Source organism: Nymphaea colorata, chromosome 5 (assembly GCF_008831285.2).
Source record: "Nymphaea colorata isolate Beijing-Zhang1983 chromosome 5, ASM883128v2, whole genome shotgun sequence".
Lineage (NCBI taxonomy): Eukaryota > Viridiplantae > Streptophyta > Magnoliopsida > Nymphaeales > Nymphaeaceae > Nymphaea > Nymphaea colorata.
The window spans coordinates 26843497-26868595 of record NC_045142.1 but is presented as its reverse complement, the minus strand read 5'-3'; the positions used below and the strand labels follow the sequence as shown (position 1 = coordinate 26868595).

The 25099-nt window shown below is 37.7% G+C and overlaps 2 protein-coding genes across 2 annotated transcripts; one reads left to right on the top strand and one right to left on the bottom strand.

The window, feature by feature from the left end:
• The first annotated feature begins 250 nt into the window (after positions 1-250).
• LOC116253943 (vegetative cell wall protein gp1-like) lies at positions 251-2644 on the top strand. The gene has a single exon (XM_031628946.2). The coding sequence runs from the start codon at positions 319-321 to the stop codon at positions 2431-2433; it is 2115 nt and encodes a 704-aa protein (XP_031484806.1). The 5' UTR covers positions 251-318; the 3' UTR covers positions 2434-2644.
• A 458-nt stretch (positions 2645-3102) lies between these two features.
• On the bottom strand, positions 3103-6840 carry LOC116254554 (laccase-4-like). Its single transcript, XM_031630009.2, has 6 exons — positions 6724-6840; positions 5751-5902; positions 5388-5632; positions 5144-5272; positions 3788-4717; positions 3103-3653 (listed from the first exon to the last, which is right to left on the bottom strand). Exons 1-6 carry the CDS (start codon positions 6817-6819, stop codon positions 3523-3525), a joined length of 1683 nt encoding a protein of 560 aa, XP_031485869.1. The 5' UTR covers positions 6820-6840; the 3' UTR covers positions 3103-3522.
• Between the last annotated feature and the right edge of the window lie 18259 nt (positions 6841-25099).

Sequence of the window (25099 nt, the reverse complement as noted above, 5' to 3'; positions counted from 1 at the left end):
TCATGGTCGTAATGGCGAAGAATCGGCCATGGAATCATGGAGTCATTGGAAGATTTGGGACAAGCATCCGCCGTACGGCCAGAAGCTTATTCGCCAAATCATCGATTCCTCTGTCTGATTCAATGCTTTGAAGAGGAGGGAAGCTGCAGCAATTCCTTGCTTGTCTTCTTTCTCTGCAGAATCTGATGCCTCTATCTCTCCTTTTATACAGATTGGATCGTCTGGTCCGGCAGCAATTTATCTAAACAGACTCTCGCTCTCTTCCTCTCCCTCTTTCCCTCTCTTGCATCTCTGGATCTTTGGTCTAGGTTGAAGGGGATGGCGCAGAATCGACCACCGTGGCTCAGGCTCGCCACTCAATTGATTGATCGACCACCACGAACTGCGCCAACGTTGCCGCCCCAATCTATGCCAGTGCTGCCACCAGAAACTCCAGCGCCACCACCTCCTACCCCAGTCTCAGCGCCACCACCCCCAGCTCCAGAACCAAAACCACTAGTTGCACCGCCTCCGGCAACAACTGCAACGGCACCGTCACCCCAAGTCCCACAACAGCCAGCACCTGCGCCAAGGCCAGTGCCAATAGCAACACAACCTTCCCCAGCTGCACGCTCGCCTCCAACAGAGCCGTCAGCAGCACAACAGGCACCATTGGCTCCACCAGAGCGGCCAGCTCCAGCAACACAAGCGCCACCAACTCCACCTGCACCAGCACCAGCACCAGCACCACTGGGGCCATCAACTCCACCCGCACCTCCACCAGCGCCAGAACGAGAGCCATTAGTGCCATCTCCCATACCAGCACAACTTTCACGTTCGGCTCCGCCAGCACCACCGCCTCCAATTCCATCAAGGCCAGCACCCGGACCACAAGCGCCATTTCCTCCACGGGCACTACCAGATCCAATGCTACCTCAACCCACAGCGGCTTCAGCATCATTAGCGACACCACCTCCGCCTAACGCATCGGTCACACAACCGCCTGAACCAGCACCACCAGTATCATCACCACCTCCGCCTAAAGCATCAGTCACACAACCGCCTGAACCAGCACCACCAGTATCATCACCTCCGCCTAAATCACCCGCCAAGCAGCCGCCTGAAACTGCACCACCAGCGTCAGTACCTCCGCCTAAAGAACCAGCCACACAATCGCCAGAACCAGTACTACTAGCATCAGCACCTCAGCCTAAAGCACCAGCCACACAACCGCCTCAATCAGTACCCCAGCCTCCGGCCACCAAACCAGCACCACCAACACCCCCATCACCTACACAACTACGATCATCATCACCTTCGCCGCCCCAACCCCAAGCTTCCCAACCATTAGACTCCACAAGGACCCCGCCTCAACCTCTACCTCCACCAGCACCGGTGCCTCCGGAAACTCGACCGACGACCCAATCTACACCAGCCCAGCAGATAATGCAACTAACGCTGCCGCAACCCCAAGTTTCCCAACAGCCTCCATCTCCAACACCAAAGCCATCTCCACCAACCCCAACTTCTCCGCTTCACAGTCGGTCACCTCCGCCTGCAGCCGACCCAATGCACGCTCCCTCCTGGCCGCAACTCCAGGAGGGAACCGAAGCGTCTCGTCCTTCTTCCACTCAGCCAAAATCAGTCTTCAAACCTCCTCCAGTGTCAATCCCGCAGCCACCATCACCGGACTCGGGCACTCGCTCCCCACCGCCACCACCTACCCGAGAACAGCCACATCCTCCTATATATACTGACTCTGTTGTTTCTGCTATTGTGAAGCTCCAGCCTGAGACTGAAAAAATTGTGAAAAAAGAAACAGGAACACTCGGCAAGGAGTCGAAGCCCCAGGTCGGCGAAAACGAAACCAAGGACGTCAAGATGGTCCTCCCAAAAAATGATGCACCGCCTTCCTATTCAGGCGCCGTCGCCGGAACAGGAAGGAGCGACCATTCCCCGCCACCACATGTCAGGTTCAAGGAAACCATCCCAGATCCGAAGGTGAAAGGTGGCCGAATAGTTCCCATACTTGACTTGCATGACCACGGAATTGGAGCGGTCACCATCTCAGGTGACAACAAGGGAGCCACCATGGACCTAGTCTCCGGTGGCCGGGAAGGGCGAAGGGTCACGGACGAGGACGAGAGTGAGAAGAAGGAAGAAGAGAAAGGCCAGTCTGGAGGAAAAGACGAGGGGCTGACGCATAACGAACAGGACCATCACCATCTTCGCCGTCATCGTCGTCATCTTCAGCCTGTTTCGGCCATAGTCAACAGCAACGTCCAGACGGTGAACAACTCCATCATGGTGGGGTGCAACTGCGCTCACAACAACCCGGGGGTCCACCTTGGTCTGACCGGCAAGCGCACTAGCTTCAAGCCACACCATGGCCACAAGCACGATGAGCACCCCCCTGAGTCCGACGGCCCAAAGACTCCTCACGCCGGCCAATAGGAGTTGGGTGCGTCAGGGTCCGAACCATCTTTGCTGTTGCTTCGGATTGTGTTGGCCAGGAATCGGGCCCAACATACATAAAGTCTGTCCTCCTTTCTCGCTGATCTCCAAGAATAAAATAAGCATGTGACCAGTGCATGTTTCGGACCATGCAGTCAGTTGTTTGGGGTTCGATTAATGACCAATAAGACAATAAAATACGTTCTTTTCATGTGCATGAAGTACAATTTTAAGACTAACTCCACCGAAGAGGCCATACAACACATTGCATTTGCTTTGTCGATCATGTGATTCTTATTAAGCTTCCTCAATTTCTTTTGATTCTTTACAATTTTTATTTCTGAAATTAGATGTATCCGGTCTCTTTGTTGGGAAAAACGGGCTCAAACAAACTGAATGATTAAGCTACAAAAGTGAAGATATGGTTAAAACAACATGAAAATGAGCACTTTTACCCTATGCACAAATAAAGCAAAATATTTCTTCCACCCGACCTTCAAAAATAAACTCTTGATGCATTGGTGGTATACAAATTCATGGATTTATACATCTATAATCTATAGATCAGTTTTTGAAACAATTAATGAAAACAAAGACGAAACATAAATCATACAGGAGCAACAATGCCCTCTTTCAGGTTTGATTATACATTAAGAAATAGTAACTTCATGAAATGTGCAAAACCACAAAAAATTTTGATTTTATTCACTATTGGTAGATATAGTCTCTTACAACCGCATGTGGTACATGCAAGAGGGTTGCCAGTACAAGACTTTCGGTTGGTTTAATTGATGAAATTAACCGAAAACTTGAATGACCGCTCTTATGATCAATGGCAGCACAAAGCCTTGAAAATATGTGAATTTCAAGGGTTAACTGCAATTGCTTTCTTTCATACTCAAATCTATTTTAATTCGGCCGCTAACAAAAAAAAAATGTCTAAGGTCGACATTATTACAAACAAAAAAAGCATAAGAACGACATCGTGATTAAACTATAAATGCCACGATTGTGGATCAGGCATAAGTTGGCGCCCATTTATCTAACATGCTTTCTTCTTCCAGGTATGGATTGGTTGGATCTGAGTCCTCAGCAAGTAGGCAAATCACTTGGTGGTGGTAGCAGGGACTGGTTCGGCCCTTTGCCATCATCCACAATGAAAGCCATCTTCAATCCCCATGTTGTGTGTACCTCCAAATGGCAATGCATAAACCAAACCCCTGCATCCAAGCAAACGCAGTCAATATCCAACTTAGTTACAGGAATTCCATTCATGCCTTTGAGCTGTGTTTTTGCTCTTCATCTAAAAAGACGAACAAGTTCATGAATTAATTCAATGAGAAGTGGAGCTTACCAGGATTATCAGCTCGAAATCTGATAGCGGTCCATCCCCCGGAGGGCACACCAATCGTGTTCCGCTCAACAGCATCCACAAGATTGTACTTCTTCGGATCGTTCTTGGGATCGAAGTTCCCGATTCCGTGGCCAACGGCGAAGAAATTGAATCCATGGAGGTGAACAGGGTGGCTTTCCGGGGCTATGAAGCTGGTGTCCTGAAGTACGAGCTCCACAGTGGAGTTGAATGGAAGCCTGTAAAGTCTGGTCCCATTGGCGGCCACGATGTTGGTCGGCGGAGTTCCTGTGTAGTTGAAGGCCACCGGTGGCTTCGCCGGGAAATCGTCGGTGAAGACGCCGGAGACGTTGAAGTAATGAGCCTGCAACAAAGCGGTCGTGGGCAGTACGAAGGAGATGTTGTTGATGGAAGCCGCCGCCCTGCTGCCGTTCATGCACGTCGGGCAAGGCTGGATGCCAAGGCCCACCGTGAAGAGAAGCGAGTGGTCGATCCTCTGCGGCACGGCGGCCGGGTACTCTTTGGAGTTGAGGCTGTGGAGGGATTCGATGAACTTGTTGGCTTCATTGGTGGAGTTCCTGGACGGGAGGGATACCTGGAAGGTGGTGGCGACGGAGTCCGTCGTGCCCTTGTAATGGACGACTCCCGTCGCGGTAGCATTGTCGACGGCGACGATCATGGTGTCCAAGAAAGTGCTGGCGGCGACCATGAAGCGGCCTCCGCCCCCTTGATTGGTGTGGAGGAGGACGTTGGTGGTCTGGCCAGGGCTGATGACGATGGTGTTGGTTGAGAAGGGCTTGACATAGGCGGCGTCCACCTCCACTACTGTCAGATTGTGCTGGGAGACCCCAAAGAAGAGCTCCTCATTGAGAGCAGCGTTGATTATTCGGAGAAGGTAAGTCTTCCCTGGATCTACCTCCAATTTGAACTCTCCTGAATTGCATCGTCAGTCATGGCTACTGTTGTTAATTCAGTCAAATATGCAGCAGATGTATTGTAAAAATATCTGTAACCGTAAGTACTTTTAATAACATGAGCTCATTCTAGTATAGGGGCCTTTAAGAGATACGGATCTTTTGTGTGCCTTTTTCTAGCAAGCTTCGGGTACAAATTTATTGTTGGTATTGTATAACGAGAAGCAAATTCATCTAACAAGATCTACTGGCTAAAGGATATAGGCTTCTTCATGATTCATGATCAGTCTGGTGGTTTCATAATTTTAATTGATCCAGATCAACAGCCATTACTTTGATGGGAGTTCCACTTTAACAACCACCGCCATACGCACCAAAGTAATCATTTTACTCTCTTATGTAGATGCTACTAAGTGTAATGGCGATACATCGATCGCCTGGTTACCTTTGGAAGGGCAGCCAGGCATGGGGCCGGGGTAGCCATTGATCGTGTGAGCATCTGAGACGTTGGGCGCCCGGCCGGAAGCCAATGCCTCGTTGATCACGGCTTCCACGTCGGAATTCCACCATTCACCTACATTAGAAAGAAGAAATAACAAAACCCACTTTTCAGGAAACGTTAAAATGGACTCTGCGTACAAATCAAAGACGAATGTGTGTGTAAAGAGAGAAGGAGGGAGAGAGCAGACCGAGGAGGACGACGACCTCGTCGTGGGGCTTGGGGAATGGGTAGGGGACGCCGAGTTTGGGGAGGATGACGATGGCGCCGTGGAGGGTGACCCTGAGCCAGAGGATGTGAGCGTGCCAGAAGAGCGTCCCCCTCTGCCCCGTCACCGTGAAGTTGTAGGTGTAGCTCTGCCCCGGCCGGATGGGGCACTGCGTGATGTACGCCGGGCCGTCCGACCAGCCTGTGCGCAGCTGCCTCACCCCGTGCCTGCACTTGCACCAAAACCGGCCACCACTTATCACCGCCGGCCGGCATGCACCAACCGATCGACTAAAGTTCAACAACAAATATCGAGAAAACGACCGGCGCTTATGGACTGATTTACCAGTGGATGGTGACGTTGTAGTTAACGTGGTTCGTCACCTTCACCAGGACGTTGTCATCCTCCCTTGCGTACAAAATCGGCCCGGGAAAAAGTCCATTGACCGTGACGATGGGCTTGCTGTGGCACAGCCTCGTGTAGTTTCTCCTCACAACCTGCACCGCTCAACCCAACTCTTTCTGAGTCATATATAACCATGGGTAGCAAACTAAAGAAAGAGGAAGAAAAGAACCAATCTGAACCACTTACGTCATAGACAAAAAGCCAAAACATCACGATTCTTATAACACCCAAGTTTATGGAAGTGGGAAAATCAGCAATTTTCATTAAAGTAAAAAAACAACTTAAATTAGGACATCTTTTGCAATAATTTAGCAATTTAAACATGTCGAAGTTTTGTTTAGAATATTCTTCTAGCAGAAGATTAAATTGGTCCGATTTTGTTGTCGCTCTCCGATATATTTGTCACGTGCGAAAGAAAAATGAAGCGTAATATTGACAACTAGCAGCTATATATGACTGACCATATTCTTGTTTGATTTTTTTTCTCTTCACTAAATCATGCTTAATAGGAAAAGAGAGAAAAAAAGAAAAACTAAAATATCGAAATTATCATAATCGCTAGTACACAAGTGCTTAACAAGTTTTAGAAATGACAATTTTAGAAAGCAAGATTCAAAAACCAAGGTTAGTAAAGGGTGCATTCTGTGTACTTCAGCTGTATTAATGAATATAAACTCAATTATTCTGACAAGTTCAAAATATGGAAGCATCAGTCAGTTGCCCAATGCTCTTTAGCAGACACAATGACCTCCGAGTGAACACCCACTTGGTCTGGGTTCCAACACAACGATCTCGTAAAACCACCAACTAGATTTTCCCGGCAAGAAAAGAGGGTGGAAAACAAGAAAGCAAATGTTGAACGGAGCAGGAGTCAGGCCACCGGAAATATTTATGAAAATTTGTACTCACTCACGTTGAACTTGTAATGGCGAACCCTGCACTCAACGAGAAGAAGAAGAGGAAGGAAGAACGCAAGCAAGAGCAGCGGTCGGAGGGAGAAGCAACCCATTTCGCAGCAGATTGCTTCAGTTTGTGATGAACTGGTTTAACACAGGCTTAATTCCACATAGATATATAGGAAGCTAAGAACCACCAAGCCAACCACACGGCTCTCGTTTTTGTTGATGGTACTGAGTCGTTTTAGGTGGTAGGTAAGGACGAAGAGGAAGAGAGTCCAGGATGAGTTGGATCAAACTTCAACATTTCTTGCAGATTACACAAGGATTAGAAGGCAACATTTAATAGGTAAGTCTTGCCATTTAGAGGTCTCAGGGTGCAAGAGGCGTGCGGCCAATGCCAGTGCAGATTAAGGGGAAAAAGAATGGCGTGCGGATGGTAACAATCTCGACGTCCATGTCAATCAAGCTCTGCTGTGTAGATGAAGCAATGTGGGCAGACAAGAAGGTTCCGGTTAACCACAATGTATTGAGTGTAGGGCCCAAAAACTGTGTTCCAGAGTCCTTTCCTCATACCTTGGCTAGTTAGCGTTTGCAATCTCAGATAACAGGTTGTTACTATTCTATAATTCTATTTCAAAAATTTTCATTTTGAATCTGCTTCAAATTTTTTAGAAGAACTGCAACAACTTGTTACCGTTGTCGAACGAGCCGCCTTCTTCCATCATCACCCATTCTCGACATATGGAACTCCACCCCCTCCCCTTGAGCTTAGGTCCTAGTCAAGTTCAAGCTAGCTGAGCTTATTTGAGTTTGGCCCAACTGCTATGTCTACTTAAGATAGTTGACTAGTCACATGCCCCGTAGATGTCGTTACTATAGGCTCTTTCCAAATAGTAGATCCACTTTTCATTAGAATTTCTTGATCAAGTTTTTTCTTGAATAAGTAGTGGTTTTGGAAGACGAAGCACCCCAAAGAATTCTCTCTCTCCCCCTTCCCCCAGAGGGATATAGTAGTAGATGGTTCATGATTGGGAGGTGCCAGTTACGGCAAGCCTGTTAAAAGAATCAATTGTTGAACAACCACGCTATCAATAACCATATCAAATATATATTATGATGTACTTGGGTACTTTCATTCAATCATTGGGTCTATTTTTAGTTAGTATGTCGTATTCCATATTGTAGGAGAGATCGTTTCCGCTGCTGTTTTGAAAAAACATCCCCAATCGCACTTCTCAGCTACAGTAAGGTTGCACGAGTGATCTGCTTTAATCATTTACCAGATTTTGGATCTCACCAGTCAGTTGCCCTATAAATTAAGGCAGCTATTGTACGTGATCCTTTTCTACGTCGTTGCTAAGTTAATCGTTTTAAATGCACAATGAAATCCATGTAGAGCGGCCTGAAGTGAACCATCTTTCTCTCAAATCAATTTTTCTAACTTATAAAGAGTTAATACATAGGACATGCTAATTAAATGTGACCTGAAGTCTGAAACTGGGATTGGTAGCGGCTTAATGAAGATTTTTTGTCCTCTCTGCAAATCCAGCTGGATAGATGGGTTTTAGAATATATTCAAGAATATATTGTAGCAATATATATTAAAACTCACCTCATATTTGCCTGAAATTTCATGCACCCGAGAAGCAAAAAAAAAAAAAAAAAAAAGCCAAAATTGACTATATTTTGGGCTACCATGAACTTGTAATCATGGAATCGACTATATCATCATACCATAAGTTCATTCCATACCTAATTTCAAGAATTATGCGGATGCAAAATTAAAAGTTTATTTACATTGGAATAAGAATATGGTACTTTAAAATAAAAATGTTTAGCGTGGGTAGCTGTACCAAGCGTTGATATGAAGTCCGATGACATCAACTTTCTAAGGCATTGTTTAGCGGAGGCCGAGGCAGGTGTCAGGTGTGGGCACATACCAACCAACAAAAAAAGATGCTTATTTTTATATTTTATATTAATATCTTACGGTTATTTCTTTTATTTACATATTGTAGAGGACTATTTGCATCTTATATATATATGTGTGTGACATATAACCTGCTGGCATTGGCGTCCTTAAAATCTAAGTGAAATTGCCCCTCAGCCATCAATTTTTCATTCCGCCAGGTAATAAGGAAAAAAAATTCAATTAGGATTAAAAGCTTCCTTATGAATAGGACTAGGATTTCTCTCACTCAAGCGCCAGCACCAATTACAAGATGTTCCATTGACATTGAAGACTTCAAGCCCACTAAGAATTGCATTGCATAATTTGGGTCTGCTATCAAGATCTAGATGGAGTTTAATTGACAAGTTGCTCCGCTCACTGCTTCTGGAGGCACTTTTACGATGTAGTCCCTGTACAAAGAGTGTTGACTCTGCTAGATGCATAAAAAATCACATCAAATTTAAGATCTGCCTTCAATTCTTTTCACATATATGTCGAACACTCTCTGGTTCACTTTGCAGACATCCGACTGTATTTCACAGAAATGAAGCCTCATCAGGTAGCGAACGAAATCCGTTGTCTATAGTAATAGGCCAGTGGAGGTTATAGTTCATGTTCACAGAGATATTAGGACCCATGGAGGCATGTGATGATCACAAGAAATGGAGATCAAATGAAAAAGGATTGGGACTTCTTTCAAGGTCTTTATCAGCATAACATTGCTCAAAAGGAAACTTGCATTAGCTACAAAGACGTACAACATTATTTTAATGTGTGGACAATGATAAATCAACAAAACAAAAAAGTAATACTAGGACTAATACATACATGAAAAAAAGAACACCAGCAGAAGCATTAGTCTACTGCCCACTATGCAGGACGACTACATGTTTCAAAAAGTTCCAGAAATGTCGCGTTGGAAGAAGCAAGCACAGGCCGCAGACGGAGTAAGGAAGTCTATTTCTTCATCTGCCTGTTAGACCTAAGGGCCCACACAATGATGCACAGCCGGTCGAGTCAGCTTGGGCTCGACTCGAACTTGCTCGAAAGACTCAGCTCATGCTCGACTCGTTTGTAAACAAGCCGAGTTAGAGCTTACAAAGATGCTTGAAACGATAAACGAGTCGAATTAGAGTTTCAGGATCTCGATTCGTTTATACTCGACTCAACTCGCAAACCGGTACTCTATATAATAATATTGCCAGCGGTTCCACAAGTTACATGACTTGAATGAGTTACATGAGTTAACGCTTATACGAGTTAATCTTAAATGAGTTAACACCTAAACGAGTAAAACAAGTTGAATTCGAGGTTGATTTTTTGTAGTCGAGTCAAGCTTGAGCTTGTTATAAAGAGCTCGAGTTGAGTTTGAGCTGAGCTCGAGCTTGAGTTTTTTGAGCCGAGTAGAGCTCGAGGTGGCCAAACTCGGGCTAGACTCATCTGTGTGGATACCTAAACACAAACAAACATACAATACTTTAACATGCACAAATTTATAAAAAACTTGTTTGTGTGTTCGAGGAAATTGGATCAAATGATTCTGTTCCTTTGCAAAAGAAGAGTTATTGCGGACAAAAAATATGCAATGCCGTAAATCCCGGGATTGTTTGTGCCTACGAAATGAAAACGCAATCCCCAAAATTCGTACCGACCAAGAGTGCTGAGACGATGAAAGGCTGCGACTTTAAAGGCCGAAATACGGGAGCCCTCTTAACGTGTCGCTATTGAACATATAATAATATACAATTTTTAAGAACTGAACCACAATTGACTACCGAATTTATTAATTTTTATTAAATATTTACACTTCACCATTGAATATTCAATAAAAAGATAAAAGAATCACAATAGGCTCGTGTCACGATACTGACATTTTCGATTCAAGACTTAACTAGTTATCGGCTAAATTGATGACACACAATTTAAATGGAAATACAAGTGCTTATATAACTTTTAGGAAATAATATGACTTTTGTTGACAGGAGATGGATCATCATCTTATGTAGGCAAGCTACAGTGCTTTCAGATTGCTGCCCAAATGGGTGGTTCTGGTTTCATGACACTGAAGTTCATAAACCTGTATCTTGTGGAAGGTTTGTACACATTGTTGATACTTTCATATATTTAGTTTCTGGATAATATATCTTGTGGTTCAGTTTTGCAGTGAATTATTATCCTAATTTCATTATTTTCTCTCTTACAATTATTGTATAGTACATAATATGTGATGATTGGGAATGTTTTTATAGTGGTCCTACTTTTATTAATATGTGCCGGGGGCTTTTTACTTTGTTAATATCTTATTCACTGTGGTCTTACGAATCTATTTTCTCATTTTATTGATATTTTTTTATGATCTTATTATATTCTTAAATTTTGTTGCATTGTATTTCCTGAATATTGCATCATCATCAATATCACAAAATTTTCAAATTAGCATCGAAGACTAATTACTTTGCTTGAGCAAAGTTACGTAATGTTCCTCCATTTATTTTCTAAGACACGTTACTGTAATTGCATGCCAGTATAATTGAAGACAAAGTAAATGACTAATAGGTTGAGAAATATATATGAACCAAATTTTTAGTTACTTTTCTATCTAGAGCAGTGTAAAGCGTGAGGCTAAGGTCCTAGGACCTGCATCCCTCTTCCTCTCTCTTTCCCTTTGTATAAAAGAATATATATTATATTATATTATATTATTATATATATATATATATATATATATATATATATATATATATATATAAAGAAAGAGAGACTGGTAGATGTGGGTGTACAGTCTCTCTCTCAAATCAATATTAGTCTCCTAGTGGGCTGAACCAGACATAAGAGACATAAGCCAAGAGACTTTTGATATATATACTTAAAAGATGGCATTATGTTTCCACACGCTCTACTTTATTCCAGAGTTTTTGGGTGAATAGGAATTTAACAACCCACCTCTTTGAAATGAAGTCCCAAGACTCTCCTATTTCTCCTGTCTATAGTTTTACTAAATGCATTGAAACCTAAGTGAGTAGAAATGAAGTCATATTTACTTGTATTTAAAAAATATGCAAGGGTACGTAATGGGGAGTATTGGACACAAAAGATAAAATAAAATAAAAAAATAAATTTACTTTTTGATATTGTTTAAAAAAGGAGGAAAAAAATAATTTGACATTGTTTTAAAAATGGATAATGTAAAAGCACGACCTTATAAATTAGCCAAAATTCGCCAAAGCCATGGCCCAGGCGCCCCCCCCTGCCACCTTCGATTACGATTTACGGGGCATCTATCGATTACTCGGCATCTATTCTCTTGCAGCAGATGAAGGCTTTTGCAGGTCGTTCCTCCCACAATTTCTCTCCCTTTTACTTGCAAACGAACGCCATCACAGCCTGCTCATCTCCTTGGCAGCCATCGTAGGGTCCGAGCTTCAGGTATTGTCCGTTTGGTACATTTGCTGGACGCAGAGACCATAGACAGCCAGTCATCTCCCATAGTTCCTTCCTTCTCTTCCGTCACTCCCAAATTACTGACCGACAAATAAAGTTTTTCCCTCTTCCTCTTTCCTACGTTTCCATCTCGTTCAAATTGATTAGGTTTTGTTTTTTCTTTTTTTTCCCTTCATTCCTTCTTGATCACCTTCAATCTTGAATCGTTCCTTTTCACCTCTTTAGATTATGAGTTTATCGTTGCGGATGCATCAGTTTGGTTGATTCTCCATAGTTGCAAGAAAGCTTTGATGCTTCCTCAATTTCCTTCAATGAATCCATGAATCCGTGACTCCGTTGGCTGATCATTTGATTCCCTGTAATGTATATATATATATATATATATATATATATATATATATATATATATATATATATACATTATGCGTATATATGGTATAATATAGATACTATGTATTAATTTTATGCTCTAATATATGGTATATATAACATTATGTATACATGTATGTACAATATATGTATACATGTATAGTATATAAATTATACGTATATACTATATAACATACAAACATTAATATGCACATATAATATATTTTACGTATATATTATATAACGTAGTATAATATATGTGTTTTTTCAGTACTTATATGTATATAATATAACATATTACACTGTTATATACAATGTTGTATATGAGTATATACGTTATATAATATATAGTACATAGACAATAGTATATGTTTTACATAATATACATGTATCATGTATATAATACATGTATAAAATATAATGTACATATTATATATGTATATACACATATGTATATATAAAATTATATATATTCATGTCTATATGTTATGTTATATATAACATATATATGTAGATATATCACCTACATATATACACATGTCATATTATGTATATATATCTATTATGTAATATAACTTGTATACATAATATATTTTAAACATGTTATATAGTACATCTTATGTTACTATTGCAGTACATAATATTTGTATAATATGTAATACATGTTATGTTACTTATACTTATGTAACATATTACATGTAATATGTACTTATATATATATATATGTATCCTTTAGGAGATACAATACATTCATGTTCTAGAAAGATGGAGATATATTCTTTATCATGATAGTTTGACACATCATGGCTTGCTTTTTGCATTGTCTTTTAATGGAACAAATCCATTAGTCTTCTAGTGGAGGTGGAGGTGGATTTTTGAAGGTTCCACCACGCTTCTCTCGCACTCTTTATTTTGGACACTTTCTGTAGTTGTATAAATTTCGGGTTTGTAGAGGATTTCATCAAACCAAGTAAGAGGCTCTTGGAATATCTGTAATTGTTTTCTAGTGAGCAACATTCCATGATTAACACGGATAAGGAAACCTTAGCCTATAACAAAATGTATAGGTTCTGCAGTGAATGTTGCCAATATAAATTTTTGGACAACAAAATTGGTTAGTAAAATCTCCGTTTTCATTTATAAGTTGGAGTTTTAATCTATCTTTTGGATTAAATGTTGTATATTCCAAATTATGGCTGGACATAGTATTAGATATTATGGGTTTACCCAAAAGCTTGGTATACTTTGGATCAACTAAAGACACATCCAGAATTGTAGGATTGTTATGGTACATCTTGCATCTATGAGTGATTGAACTTGAATAATAGTTTCTTCAAGGATCAGCCTACATTTGACCATTAATTGGTAAAAATTAAGTTCACTGAATCCTTATGTTAAATAAAACTTATAAAACCTGGTGGTTTTCAAGTTTTATTTTATTACCATCTTCGGTAATTAGAGGTTCATTTCCTTTCTCCGTAGTTTTTTGGAGATGGTTAATCTGTTCTTGAAGTTCAAGATGTTGTCTTTTAGTTTGTGTTTTAAATTCCTCAATATTATCTATAAAATTTTCAAGCCTTCTAATTCTTCGTTCAAGATTAGATTCTTCGAATTTATACCTAGGTTAGTTGTCTTCCGTACAAACAAACCTAAATCTGGTTTAAGTTCACTTAGACATATTCTACAAATATCAGTGTAACATAAAGTGCATTTCCACATGTGTTCTATGCTAGGATATCGACAACAAACAAAACAATGTCTGTTAAGATTGCCATCTCTATAATTCCAATTATATTCACATACTTTGGATTTTTTATTCATCTGTAGAACTTAACAATTCTTCAAATTCATCCATCCAGTGTATCGACCTGATGCATTATATCATTATCGGTCGGACAAAGCTTTTAACTAGAGGGTAATCTTCTTCATCAGTAGTTATATCCTTAGTAAAATCATAGTCTTCTATTGAGACAATTGAATAGATGGATTCTAAGTCACTAACATATTCCTCTATGCTAATGAGTTCTTGATTAGTGATATTTAGTAATACCGCTTCTCTAGAATATGTATTCATCAATTTAGGACAATGGCTTCCTAAATAAACATTGTTTTTGCAAACAATGCAACTTAATTTATTTTTATAATTTCTTTTCTTGTCATAGTTACGGACATGTTTGTCCTTATTTAAGTATGGTGCTTTACTTTTTGATTTTCTCAATAAGTATCTCTTATTAGGTTTTTTGGGTTTACATTTTGTAACAATCTTTTGACCCTTTCTTTTAGCAGTCTTTCTTTTCTTAGGATTATATTCATAACTCTGAGTTGTATAAATGTTTTTGCAAAAGGAATGGTATCCTTTTAGCTGTTTTTGGATTTTTATCTCTATACATTTATTTTCTAGAAATGTACAAATATATCATATTCTCAATGAAATATTTTGCATAAAAGTAGGTGCATCCACATCTGAGAGATAAATTGGCCAATTGTCCACTATTTTCTTACCCAATGCTCCATGTAATTTCTTAATGACCTAGTCTTCTATATTACTATCATACGCATTTTAAGTGTAATATTAGTAGTCTTTTAGAAATTGCTTAATATGACTCTAACTTCTTAAGTTGAGCTGTTCTAACCTGTTAAGGGCTAGCTCCTGTCAGAACAACTTGAATTCTGAACACAAATTATAAGTATTAATTATTAAGGATAAATCCTTTTTATATTCTGCGGGATGGTTACGTTTATAGGCTTCCGATAAGGTTTAAATTTTTCTACCCTTTTTCCTATACTAGAATAGGGTATTTTGGGAGGATAACCAGTCGATGGTTCCCCTTGAACTACTTCAGATTCATTCATTCCTTCCATGATCAAATCAATATAATTTTTAACACTTTTCCCTATCAGGGAATCTTCTGCTATAGATTCTTCATCTATAGTGTCTAATTCTCCTATATCTGACATGATTTTGGATCTTATCATGATATTAGTATCTCCATCAGTATAAATTTCTTAGTCTTCTTGGATCTGTCCAAGATTTTTTAAAGATTCTTCAAGTTCTAAAACTTGAAGGATCGATTCTAGTTTTAATCCTAATTCTTTAGGATAGAGAATTTCACCAGGATTTGCATGTTGATAAATTTTCATTTGTCATAGCTTTACCTTTATCAAGGGTTATTTTAGTTTCCACAGATTTTTCTTCTGTAGATTTTCTTTTCATTACTAAGTATTTATTACTTTGTGTTGTTTTTCTAGATGGACTAGAATCTATCTTGATCTTATCAAATTTTTTAATAAGATCCTCTATTTCTGGCCTAGACCTAGGCTTTTCTAGTTCTTCTAGAATCCTATTATATTTTGTCTCTAGATCTTCTTATCTTTTCAGGACATGACATAATATCCCAGTTATCAAGTTAATTAATTTTTGGATATTCTTTATCAGATGTTCCTGGACTAGAATAGGCATAAAATCCTTCTGCAACATTAAAACCATCAGTTTTAATTTTGATAGCTATAGGTTTAATTGCTTCGTCTTCCATTAGCTTAGAATAAATTTTTCTAAGTTGTATATCATATTTTCAATTTTTTCAAGTTTAATGTTTAGTTCATAAACCTCTGATTTAAATTGTTTTCAACATACTCTAATCTTTCTCGAAGATTAAGAGTTTGACACCGGGGAAATTTATTTGATGGTTTTATTAAATCATTAACTTGGACTTTTGATAATCCATATTTTCATATAAATCTTTTAGCAATTTGTTCTTATTTTGTAAGAACTAACTATAGTTTCAAATATTCTAGTATCTTATTTATTACTTTCCTTTAGGTTCTTTCCTAAAGAAATGATGAGATCTACTATTGTATTTGGATGGGTTCATCATTGTGAAAGTCATGATGAAAAATGTTTTGAAAATAACATTTATGGGAAATGTTAGTTACATTATTTTTTATCGTAGAGAAATTGTGTGATAGGCTAAGGTCTAAATAGTCAATTTTTCATTACTTGACCTGGGATGAGGTTACTAGATCTTGGTACCACTTACCAATTTCTCTAATCAAAATCCAAGTTGTTACCTAGATTTTATTGGGTTTAGCAAGACTAAAATCTTTCTTGCCTTCTATGACATACAAATATATTTTTTATGCAAAATTCTAGAGGAACCAAATCCTTTTGTGTGTCGGATTGTGGCATTAAATTTGTCTGCTTCTTTAATTTTCGGAGTAGTTATCTTGTGTAGGATTAGCTAGGCAATTTTGTCTCTTTTCTTGACAAAGAAGTCTTTATCAGAATGGTTAAAGAGGAGAATCTTTACTTCACCTCTAGAATCTGCATCAATTACTCATGCTTACTAGGATTGAGTAATTAAGTTCAAGACCAATTCTAGATGAAATTTGGCAATATGTTCCTTTGGGAACAGCTATGGCTAAACCAGTAGTAACAAGAGTTTTACTTCTTGCAACAACAATTGCAACATGACTGCTTTCAATGTCGTAACCTGCGGCTCTATTTGTGAGCCTAGTTGGTAGAGAAACAGTTGGATTAAGTCGTTGGACCCTCATATAGTTATGCTTTTTATTTTTATTAAAAAAGGAGTATACTTTTCGTAAAAGGTTTTCCATTTCAAATACTTAAATGATGGTTTGAAGTAATCAAAGCAAAATTAAAATATAGAGATCTAATCTGGCTCTGATACCAAAACGAAACGAGGGTAGTAACAAATTTTGTACTAGGATTTTGTGCTTTTGGTGCATCCCACTTTCGGTCAGACACCATAATTAAAACGAAGTTGATGTCCTAGCAATAAAGTTTTCATCTCTTCATGATCTGATTTCTTCTTGAATGGACTCTTTGCCTTCTTCAAGAGGATGATGCCTAGGTTCATCAGATGCAAACCTAGTAGATGTCTCATCCTCTATAAATCTTCTTATTTCCCATTCCTCCTAATTCTTGTCCAGGATTCCAAAATTACACAGGCATTCTTCTTTGGAATGCCTATAATTTTCCTAAACAAGAATGATCATTTCTTTTAGCAATACAAATCAAGGCACAATGGTTACAGAAGGCAAGATGCCTCTAAATAACGTTTTCCATATAAGCTTTTACAGCCTTAACAACAACATTAGGGCCTACTGCTCTCTTATAGTGAATTATCTCCATTAGATCCTTATTAGAGGGGTAAGTTTTTTTTCTCTTGAGCTGTATCAAAGGTCAGCTCGTGTTTTTTTCCTAAAATCTCAATGTGGATTAGGTGTAGGCTAGATTTTTCTTTAAAAAGGCTAATTTTCCTTTTAATAATTTCAAGACCGGTTGAAAAGAACTTTAAAGAGATAACAGTTTCATTAGAAACTGTTGGATTATTGATAGAAAATTCTTTTACCGCCTTCATAATTTCAAGAGGTAATAGCTTTATTTCTTCGAAACAAAGAAATAAGTAAATATTACTGTTTCATGCAAAACTAAACCATTTTGCAATGAACTCAGGTGGAGTACCTTAAAGACAAATGATTCTAGGATAAATCCATGAAAGATTTGTTAAAAAATTTCCTTGTAGGTCCTCAACAGGGGGTTTATATAATTCAAAAAGATTTTGTCCATATAAATATACTATTTGAGGATTTTTTGGAATCTTGTCCATTACAAATAATGTGGGAATTTAAATCTTCGCAGTTTGTGGTTCTAAAACTAAGTCAGCTTTGGTGAATGCAGAGCACTGGTCTTTATCAGCCATTGGGATAAACACAGAGCACTGATTTTTATCTTTCTCAGTTTCCTGGGTTACTTACAACTTTTCTTCAGCCACTAAGATTTTAGGGGTCTAAAGTTTCTTTTTCCGAGTTTTCTGATTTAGATGCAACTTTTGATCCTCAATGATTTTACCCATTTGAAGACTTGGTTTTGCAACCTTTGTAATTACTCATATTTTTACCAAGGAGATTACTTGTTTCTCTAAATTTTAGAGGTGATCAATCACATCATCCTGTTGCCTTGAAAAATCTGATTTTTTTTTTAAGAATTATGCCAATAGTTTTTGCTACTGCCTTCTAAGTTTAAAGAACATATCAACTGTCTTTGAGATTTCCTCAAGAATATCCTTCAATTTTACCCTGCAAATTAAGCAATCTGGATAAGATGTCAACTATACTACTGTATTTACCTTTGATGTGCTTAAAAGTGCACTGAGAATAATATTGGGTTACAATATCCCTGAAATTGAGTCATCTATTACAGATGATCTTTTATATGTTTCATGCATCTGTGAATGAAACTTAACAATATTTTTACAATCAGTCTGAATTGTAAAAGCTTTTCTTAAGATAAATAATACAAATACTTTTAATGCATAAGAAATTGCTAGTAGTTCTATATCTATTGAAGATATATTTCTTTTTTCTTTGAATTTGTTAGACGCATGATTGCAAACTTCTTCACTTGTCTTTGAGCCATATTTTGAAGGTATAACAAGCAATACTGCTCCACATCCAACATGCAATCCATCTGTTTGGATTACCAAATAATCTGAACTAAGCGGTAACCTTAGAGGTTTTAGTTGTTTTGCTAATTCCTTAATTTTCTTGACCTGGTTTATGTCTTATTCATTGAAGAAGAGGACACCATTTGGTCTTAACTTTGCCTAAAGTCTTGATACAAGATTATGCATTTGCGAGATGTAAGGTCTTGCGTAGTTTAAGATTCCCCAAAATTGTTGAAGCATTTTTTTATCTTCAATTTTAGCAAGCAAATTTTTAATAAATTTCTCAATTATATGTGGAATGTACCCATTGTCAATTTTAGTCCCTAAAAATTTATGTGAGTTTTCAATAACTCTATTTTTTTTTTGAAAATTATAATTCTATTTTTCTCAAATGTATCGAATACCTTTTTGAGATAAATAATATGTTCCTTCTTAGTTTTTGAGAAAACTAAGGTAACATCGATACAGACTATTGAAAAATCTTTGCGACTTTCCATAGCAAGGTCTATTTTTCTTTGACAAACACTAGGAGCGTTTTTCAAATCGAAGGGCATTACAATCCATTAATATCCTTGGGGACATGTGAAAGTAGTCCATGGTAAGCCAAACAAATGGATCACATCTTGGATGAGGAGCAATATTACTCGCTAAGCCTTCAAAATATGACCCAAAGGCAAGTGAAGAAATTTGCAGATATGCGTCTAAAAAATTCCAAGAAAAAAGTAATATATCTTCAATAGATATAGAACTACTAGCAATTTCTTATGCATTAAAAGCATTGAAATTGTTTATCTTAAGAAAAGCTTTTACAATTTGAATTGATTGTAAAGCCATTGTTAAGTTTCATTTACAGATACATGAAATACATAAAAGATCATCCGCAAGAAGATGCATCAATTTTAAGGATATTGTAACCCAATATTCTTCTTAGTGCACTTTTGAGCACATCAAAGGTAAAGACAATAGCATAGATGACATCTTATCCAGATTGCTTAATTTACAGGGTAAAGATGGAGGATATTCTTAAAGAAATCTCGAAGACAGCTATATTGTCTTTGAGTTTAGAAGGCAACAACAAAAACTGTTGGCTGAATTCATTGAAAAACAATCAGATTTTTCAAAGCAACAGGATGTTACGATTGATCACCTCCAAAATTAGGAGAAAGAAGTAACTTCCTTGGTAAAAACTTGAGTAGTTACAAAGGTTGTGAAACCAAGTCGCCAAATGGGTAAAATCATTGAGCATCAAAAGTTGTCTCTAAACCAGAAAACTAGAAAAGAGAAACTTCAGACCCCTGAAATCTCAGTGGCTGAAGAAAAGTTGCATCTAACTTAGGGAACTGAGAAAAATAAAAATGGGTGCTTTGTGTTTATCCCCATGGCTAATAAAGGCTAGTGCTCTGCATTCACAGCAACTGATCTAGTTTTAAAACTACAAACTGCGAAAATTCAAAAACCTATAGGATTTGTAATGGAAAAAATTTTAAAAATCCTGAAATAACAAAATCTTTCGAATTATATAAACTCCCTTTGAAAGACCCACAAGAAGATTTAGTAACAAATTCTTCAGGGATTTATCCTTGAATCATTTGTCTTCAAGGTACTCCACCTGAGTTCACTGCAAAATGGTTTAGTTTCACATCAATCAGTAATATTTACTTATCCCCTTCTTTTGAATAAATAAAGTTATTATCTCCTAAAATTATGAAGGCGGTAAAAGAATTTTCTATCAATAATCTAGTAGTTTTTAATAAAATTGTTATCTCTTTAAAGTTCTTTGCAGCCTGTCCTGAAATTATTAGAAGGGAAAATGACCTTTTTAAAGAAAAATCTGGCGTACACCTAATCCACATTGGGATTGTAGGAAAAAATTACGAGCTGACCTTTAACACAGCTCAAGAGAAAAGTGCTTACCCCTACAATAAGGATCTAATGGAGGTAATTCATTACAGGAGAGCAGTAGGCCTTAAGGTTGTTGTTAAGACTGCAAAAGCGTATATGAAAAACGCTATTTGGTGGCATCATGCTTCCAGTAGCCGTTGTGCCTTTATTAGAAATACTAAAAGAAAATATTCTTCTTCTTTAGCAAAATTACAGGCATTTCAAAGGAGAATTGATATAAGATACCATACATGTTTTCAAGAAACTACCAAGTTTTACTGTGACCTAATGAAGCATGAAAAACATACTTGTTATGTATATGGCAGAGAGAAAGATGCATAAGCCAACTCCGAGAATGAAAAGGTAAAAACTTTTCGAATCAAAAGAATGGCGCTAGACTCAGGCATAATGTCAAGACATGACGGTATTACTATCAAAATAGGACGCCACTCAAAGATATCATGCATTCTGAATAGGATATACTTGTAGATATCTAGGAAAAAAATGTACAGAAATAAAAATCCAAAAACAACTAAAAGGGGGTCATTCCTTTTGCAAAAACACTTATACAACTTAGAATTATGGATATAATCATAAGAAAAGAATGACTGCTAGAAGAAAGGGTAAAAAGATTGTTACAAAATCTAAAACCAAAAAACCTAACAAGAAATACTTTTTCAAAAATCAAAAAGTAAAGCACTGTATTTAAATAAGGACAAACATGTCTGTAAGTATGACAAGAAAATAAATTATAAAAACAACTTAAGTTGTGTTGTTTGCAAAAACAATGATCATTTGAGAAGCCATTGTCTTAAAGTGACGAACACATATTCTAGAGAAGTGGTATTACTAAATACCACTAACCAAGAACTCATTTGCGTAGATGAATACGTTAGTGACTCAGAATCCATCTATTCAATTGTCTCAGTAGAAGACTATGCTTTTACTAAGGATATTACTTTTGATGAAGAAGATTACCCTCTAGTCAAAAGCTTTGTACAGTCCAATACTGATATAACCCATCAGATCTACACAGATGATGAATTTGAAGAATAGTTAAGTTATATAGATGAATAAAAATTCTAAAGTATGTGAACATAATTGGAATTATAGAGATGACAATCTAAACAAACATTATTTTGTTTGTTGCCGATATCATAGCATAGAAGTCAAATGGAAATGCACATTGTGTTACAATGAGATTTGTAGATTATGTCTAACTGAACTTAAACCAGATTTAGTTTTGTCTATTACAGAAGACAACAAACCTAAGTATAAATTCAAAGAGAGATTCTAAATCTTGCACCATTTGTAAATGAAACTTTATCAGATCACATACTTTGGAATTTTTATTCATCTGTAGAACTTAACAATTCTTCAATTCATGCAGTCCCTTCTATGAAATTAATCTACTAGCAATAAGGTTTTCATCTCTTCGTGATCTGATTTCTTTCGAAGGGACTGTTCATCTTCTTTAAGAAGCTGATGGCTAGGTTCGTAAGATGCAAACCTAAAAAATTCTTGTCCTTCACTATTTCTATAGTGAAGAGCTCTCCTAGGAAGACTAGTGGATGTCTCATCCTCTATAAATCTTTCTATTTCCCATTTTAATTCTGCAAGCACATCTGAATTGTAGGATTTAGGTTTGATCAACTTAATGCCTTGTGATGCTACCGCATATACAATATCGTCAATATTCAAGTTATATTTCACTTGATCATTGTTACTTAATCTTCTTACTATGACAATAGATATTAGAAGGTTATCTTCGTCTGTCATATCTTCATATCCCCGTGTTTAGATTCCTACACAAATGTATTTTTAGAAATCCCTAATACTTATGTAGGTATTGGGTACTAAATATATAATCTCAGCTCCTTGGTTGAGATCGATTTTCATTGCTCTCCAAATTTGCTTTAGCAGCTTTGTTGAAGCGTTTGTCAAGAATCATGACAAAACACTTAGTACCAGTCTCTGTCCTATGAAGAGGTCTGATTTTTATGGCGATTAGATCTATATGAATTAGATTATATCCTCTTTCTTTTAATTTATGAGCTCCTTCTGGACTCAATAGGTTAATGGTTTCAAAGGTATTTTTGGAAATCCCTAATACTCATGTAGGTATTGGGTACTAAATATATAATCTCATCTCCTTGGTTGAGATCGATTTTCATTGCTCCCCAAATTTGCTTTAGCAGCTTTGTTGAAGCGTTTATCAAGAATCATGACAAAACACTTAGTACCAGTCTCTTTCCTATGAAGAGGTCTGATTTTTATGGTGATTAGACCTATACGAATTAGATTACATCCCTTTTCCTTTAATTTACGAGCTCCTTCTGGACTCAATAGGTTAATGGTTTCTATTTGATTGCTTAGAATGGACATAACCACCTCTCTATTGTATGTGTATCTACCTTGTAGAAGCCTGCACTCTGAATGCGTATACACGATTTCAGGATTTAGGATATAGGATTTGCCTAACCTCCCTTTCTTGCTGATCTTCTCGAATTTCAGCAATTTCTCTCTAACTGCATATTATGATGGTAGTTAAAAGAAGCACTATCTCTTCATCATCTGATTGTTTTTGCTTAAAAGGTCAGGAAGGACTAGTTTTCTGAATAAGAACTTTCCCTCAGGGTTCTAGATCTACCATAGAATGGTAAAGTTCTAGTTTCACGCATGGTATGAGTTGGATGCTTACCTTCTTCTGTCTCTAAAGGGTTTGGACTTTAAAGTTAAAAGAATTAGATCTTATGAACTGCCTTATCTGTAAGACACAGTTTTCTTCCCCTGTTTTCTACCTTTTATTCTATTTATCTTCAAGACTTGTTTCAGATTTTTTTTAAGCTTGGGCATACTGTTATTCCTTCCCTAAGGTTTGAATGCATGGCTGAGCTTATCCTACTAACTGCATACGGCAGGTTCTTTTCCCTAACGGCATTTTCTTGTGTAAGCGGTACTTTACCCTATAGTACTTCATTTCAGCTTAACCAATATAAAGTCTTAGACTATAACATTGAAATAAACAGTATTGTATCCCTGCACAGAGCTGTCAGCAAATGCCTAGAATTCTCTTATGCAAGAATAAGGTCTTCATCATGAAGAAAATAAAAACAAGAGGATGAAAAAAAGACTTACAAATAAAGATATGTCCGCAAAGATTTCACATCTTATTGAACTTTTGACATCCTTCCCTTAGACTGAAGGATATTGCAACTCCAGACATGACTAGAAATACACAAGTCCAAAGGGACTATCTCTTTCCTTCTTTTTCTCTTGATTGTGTACTTGATCGATGATCCCTTTCGGCAGCCTCCCTCCTTATTTATAGATGGAGGAGAGATACTATGTACATGATTAAGGGTTACAGGTGGACCCTCACCACCTTATCACCTAACTATTACATTATGATGTTTTGTCCGTATGCATCATATCTAACGCACTTACATTGGGTATCTTTTATAGTGGGACTCTCCACTATATTTCTTATCGTTTGGTCATTGTCTTTTGCAATGGCAAGGCTCCATGATTACGCTCGAAATCTTTACTTTCTTGTGTGTAGTTGATGATCTTTGTCTTTTTGTGATGACAAAGCTTTCATTATTGCCCTCGAAATCTTTTCTTTTCTGAGTGCGGATGATGGTCTTTGTCTTCTTGTGATGACAAAGTTTCCATTATTGTTCTCTTTCTAAAAAAAGTAATTTTTTCTTTTTCTACCTGTCGTACATATAGTTTTCACGAGGATGTGCTTTCTTCTAATGAATCTGATGATATCTTTGAGTGGCGTCCTCTTTTGATAGCAATACCGCGATATCTTACATGATGCCTGAGTCTGGCGCCATTCTTCTTATTCTAAAAGTTTTCACCTTTTCATTCTCGAAGTTGGCTTCTACAACTTTCTCTCTACCACAGACATAACAAGTCTGTTTTTCATGCTTTATTAAGTTGCAATAGAACTTGGCAGTTTCTTGAGAACATGTATGGTCTCCTATATCAATTCTCCTTTCAAATGCCTATAATTTTGCTAAAGAAGAAGGATCTTTTCTTTTAGAAATACTAATCAAGGCACAACGGCTACTAGAGGTATGATGCCACCAAATAACGTTTTCCATATAGGCTTTTGCAGCCTTAACAAAAGCCTTACATCCAATTGCTCTCTTGTAATGAATTATCTTCATTAGATCCTTATTACAGGAGTAAGACTTTTTCTCTTGAGCTGTATCAAAGCTCAACTTGCAATTTTTTCCTGCAATCCCAATTTGGGTAAGGTGTAGGATAGAT

Bases quoted from the DNA above. Each gene is read 5' to 3' on its own strand.
- LOC116253943 (XM_031628946.2), top strand. From the start codon at position 319: ATGGCGCAGAATCGACCACCGTGGCTCAGGCTCGCCACTCAATTGATT.
- LOC116254554 (XM_031630009.2), bottom strand. From the start codon at position 6,819: ATGGGTTGCTTCTCCCTCCGACCGCTGCTCTTGCTTGCGTTCTTCCTT. The intron at 5,273-5,387 runs GTCTGCTCTCTC...TTTCTAATGTAG, and splicing joins CGAGGTCGTCGTCCTCCTCG to GTGAATGGTGGAATTCCGAC. The intron at 3,654-3,787 runs GTAAGCTCCACT...GCTTGGATGCAG, and splicing joins ATTTCGAGCTGATAATCCTG to GGGTTTGGTTTATGCATTGC.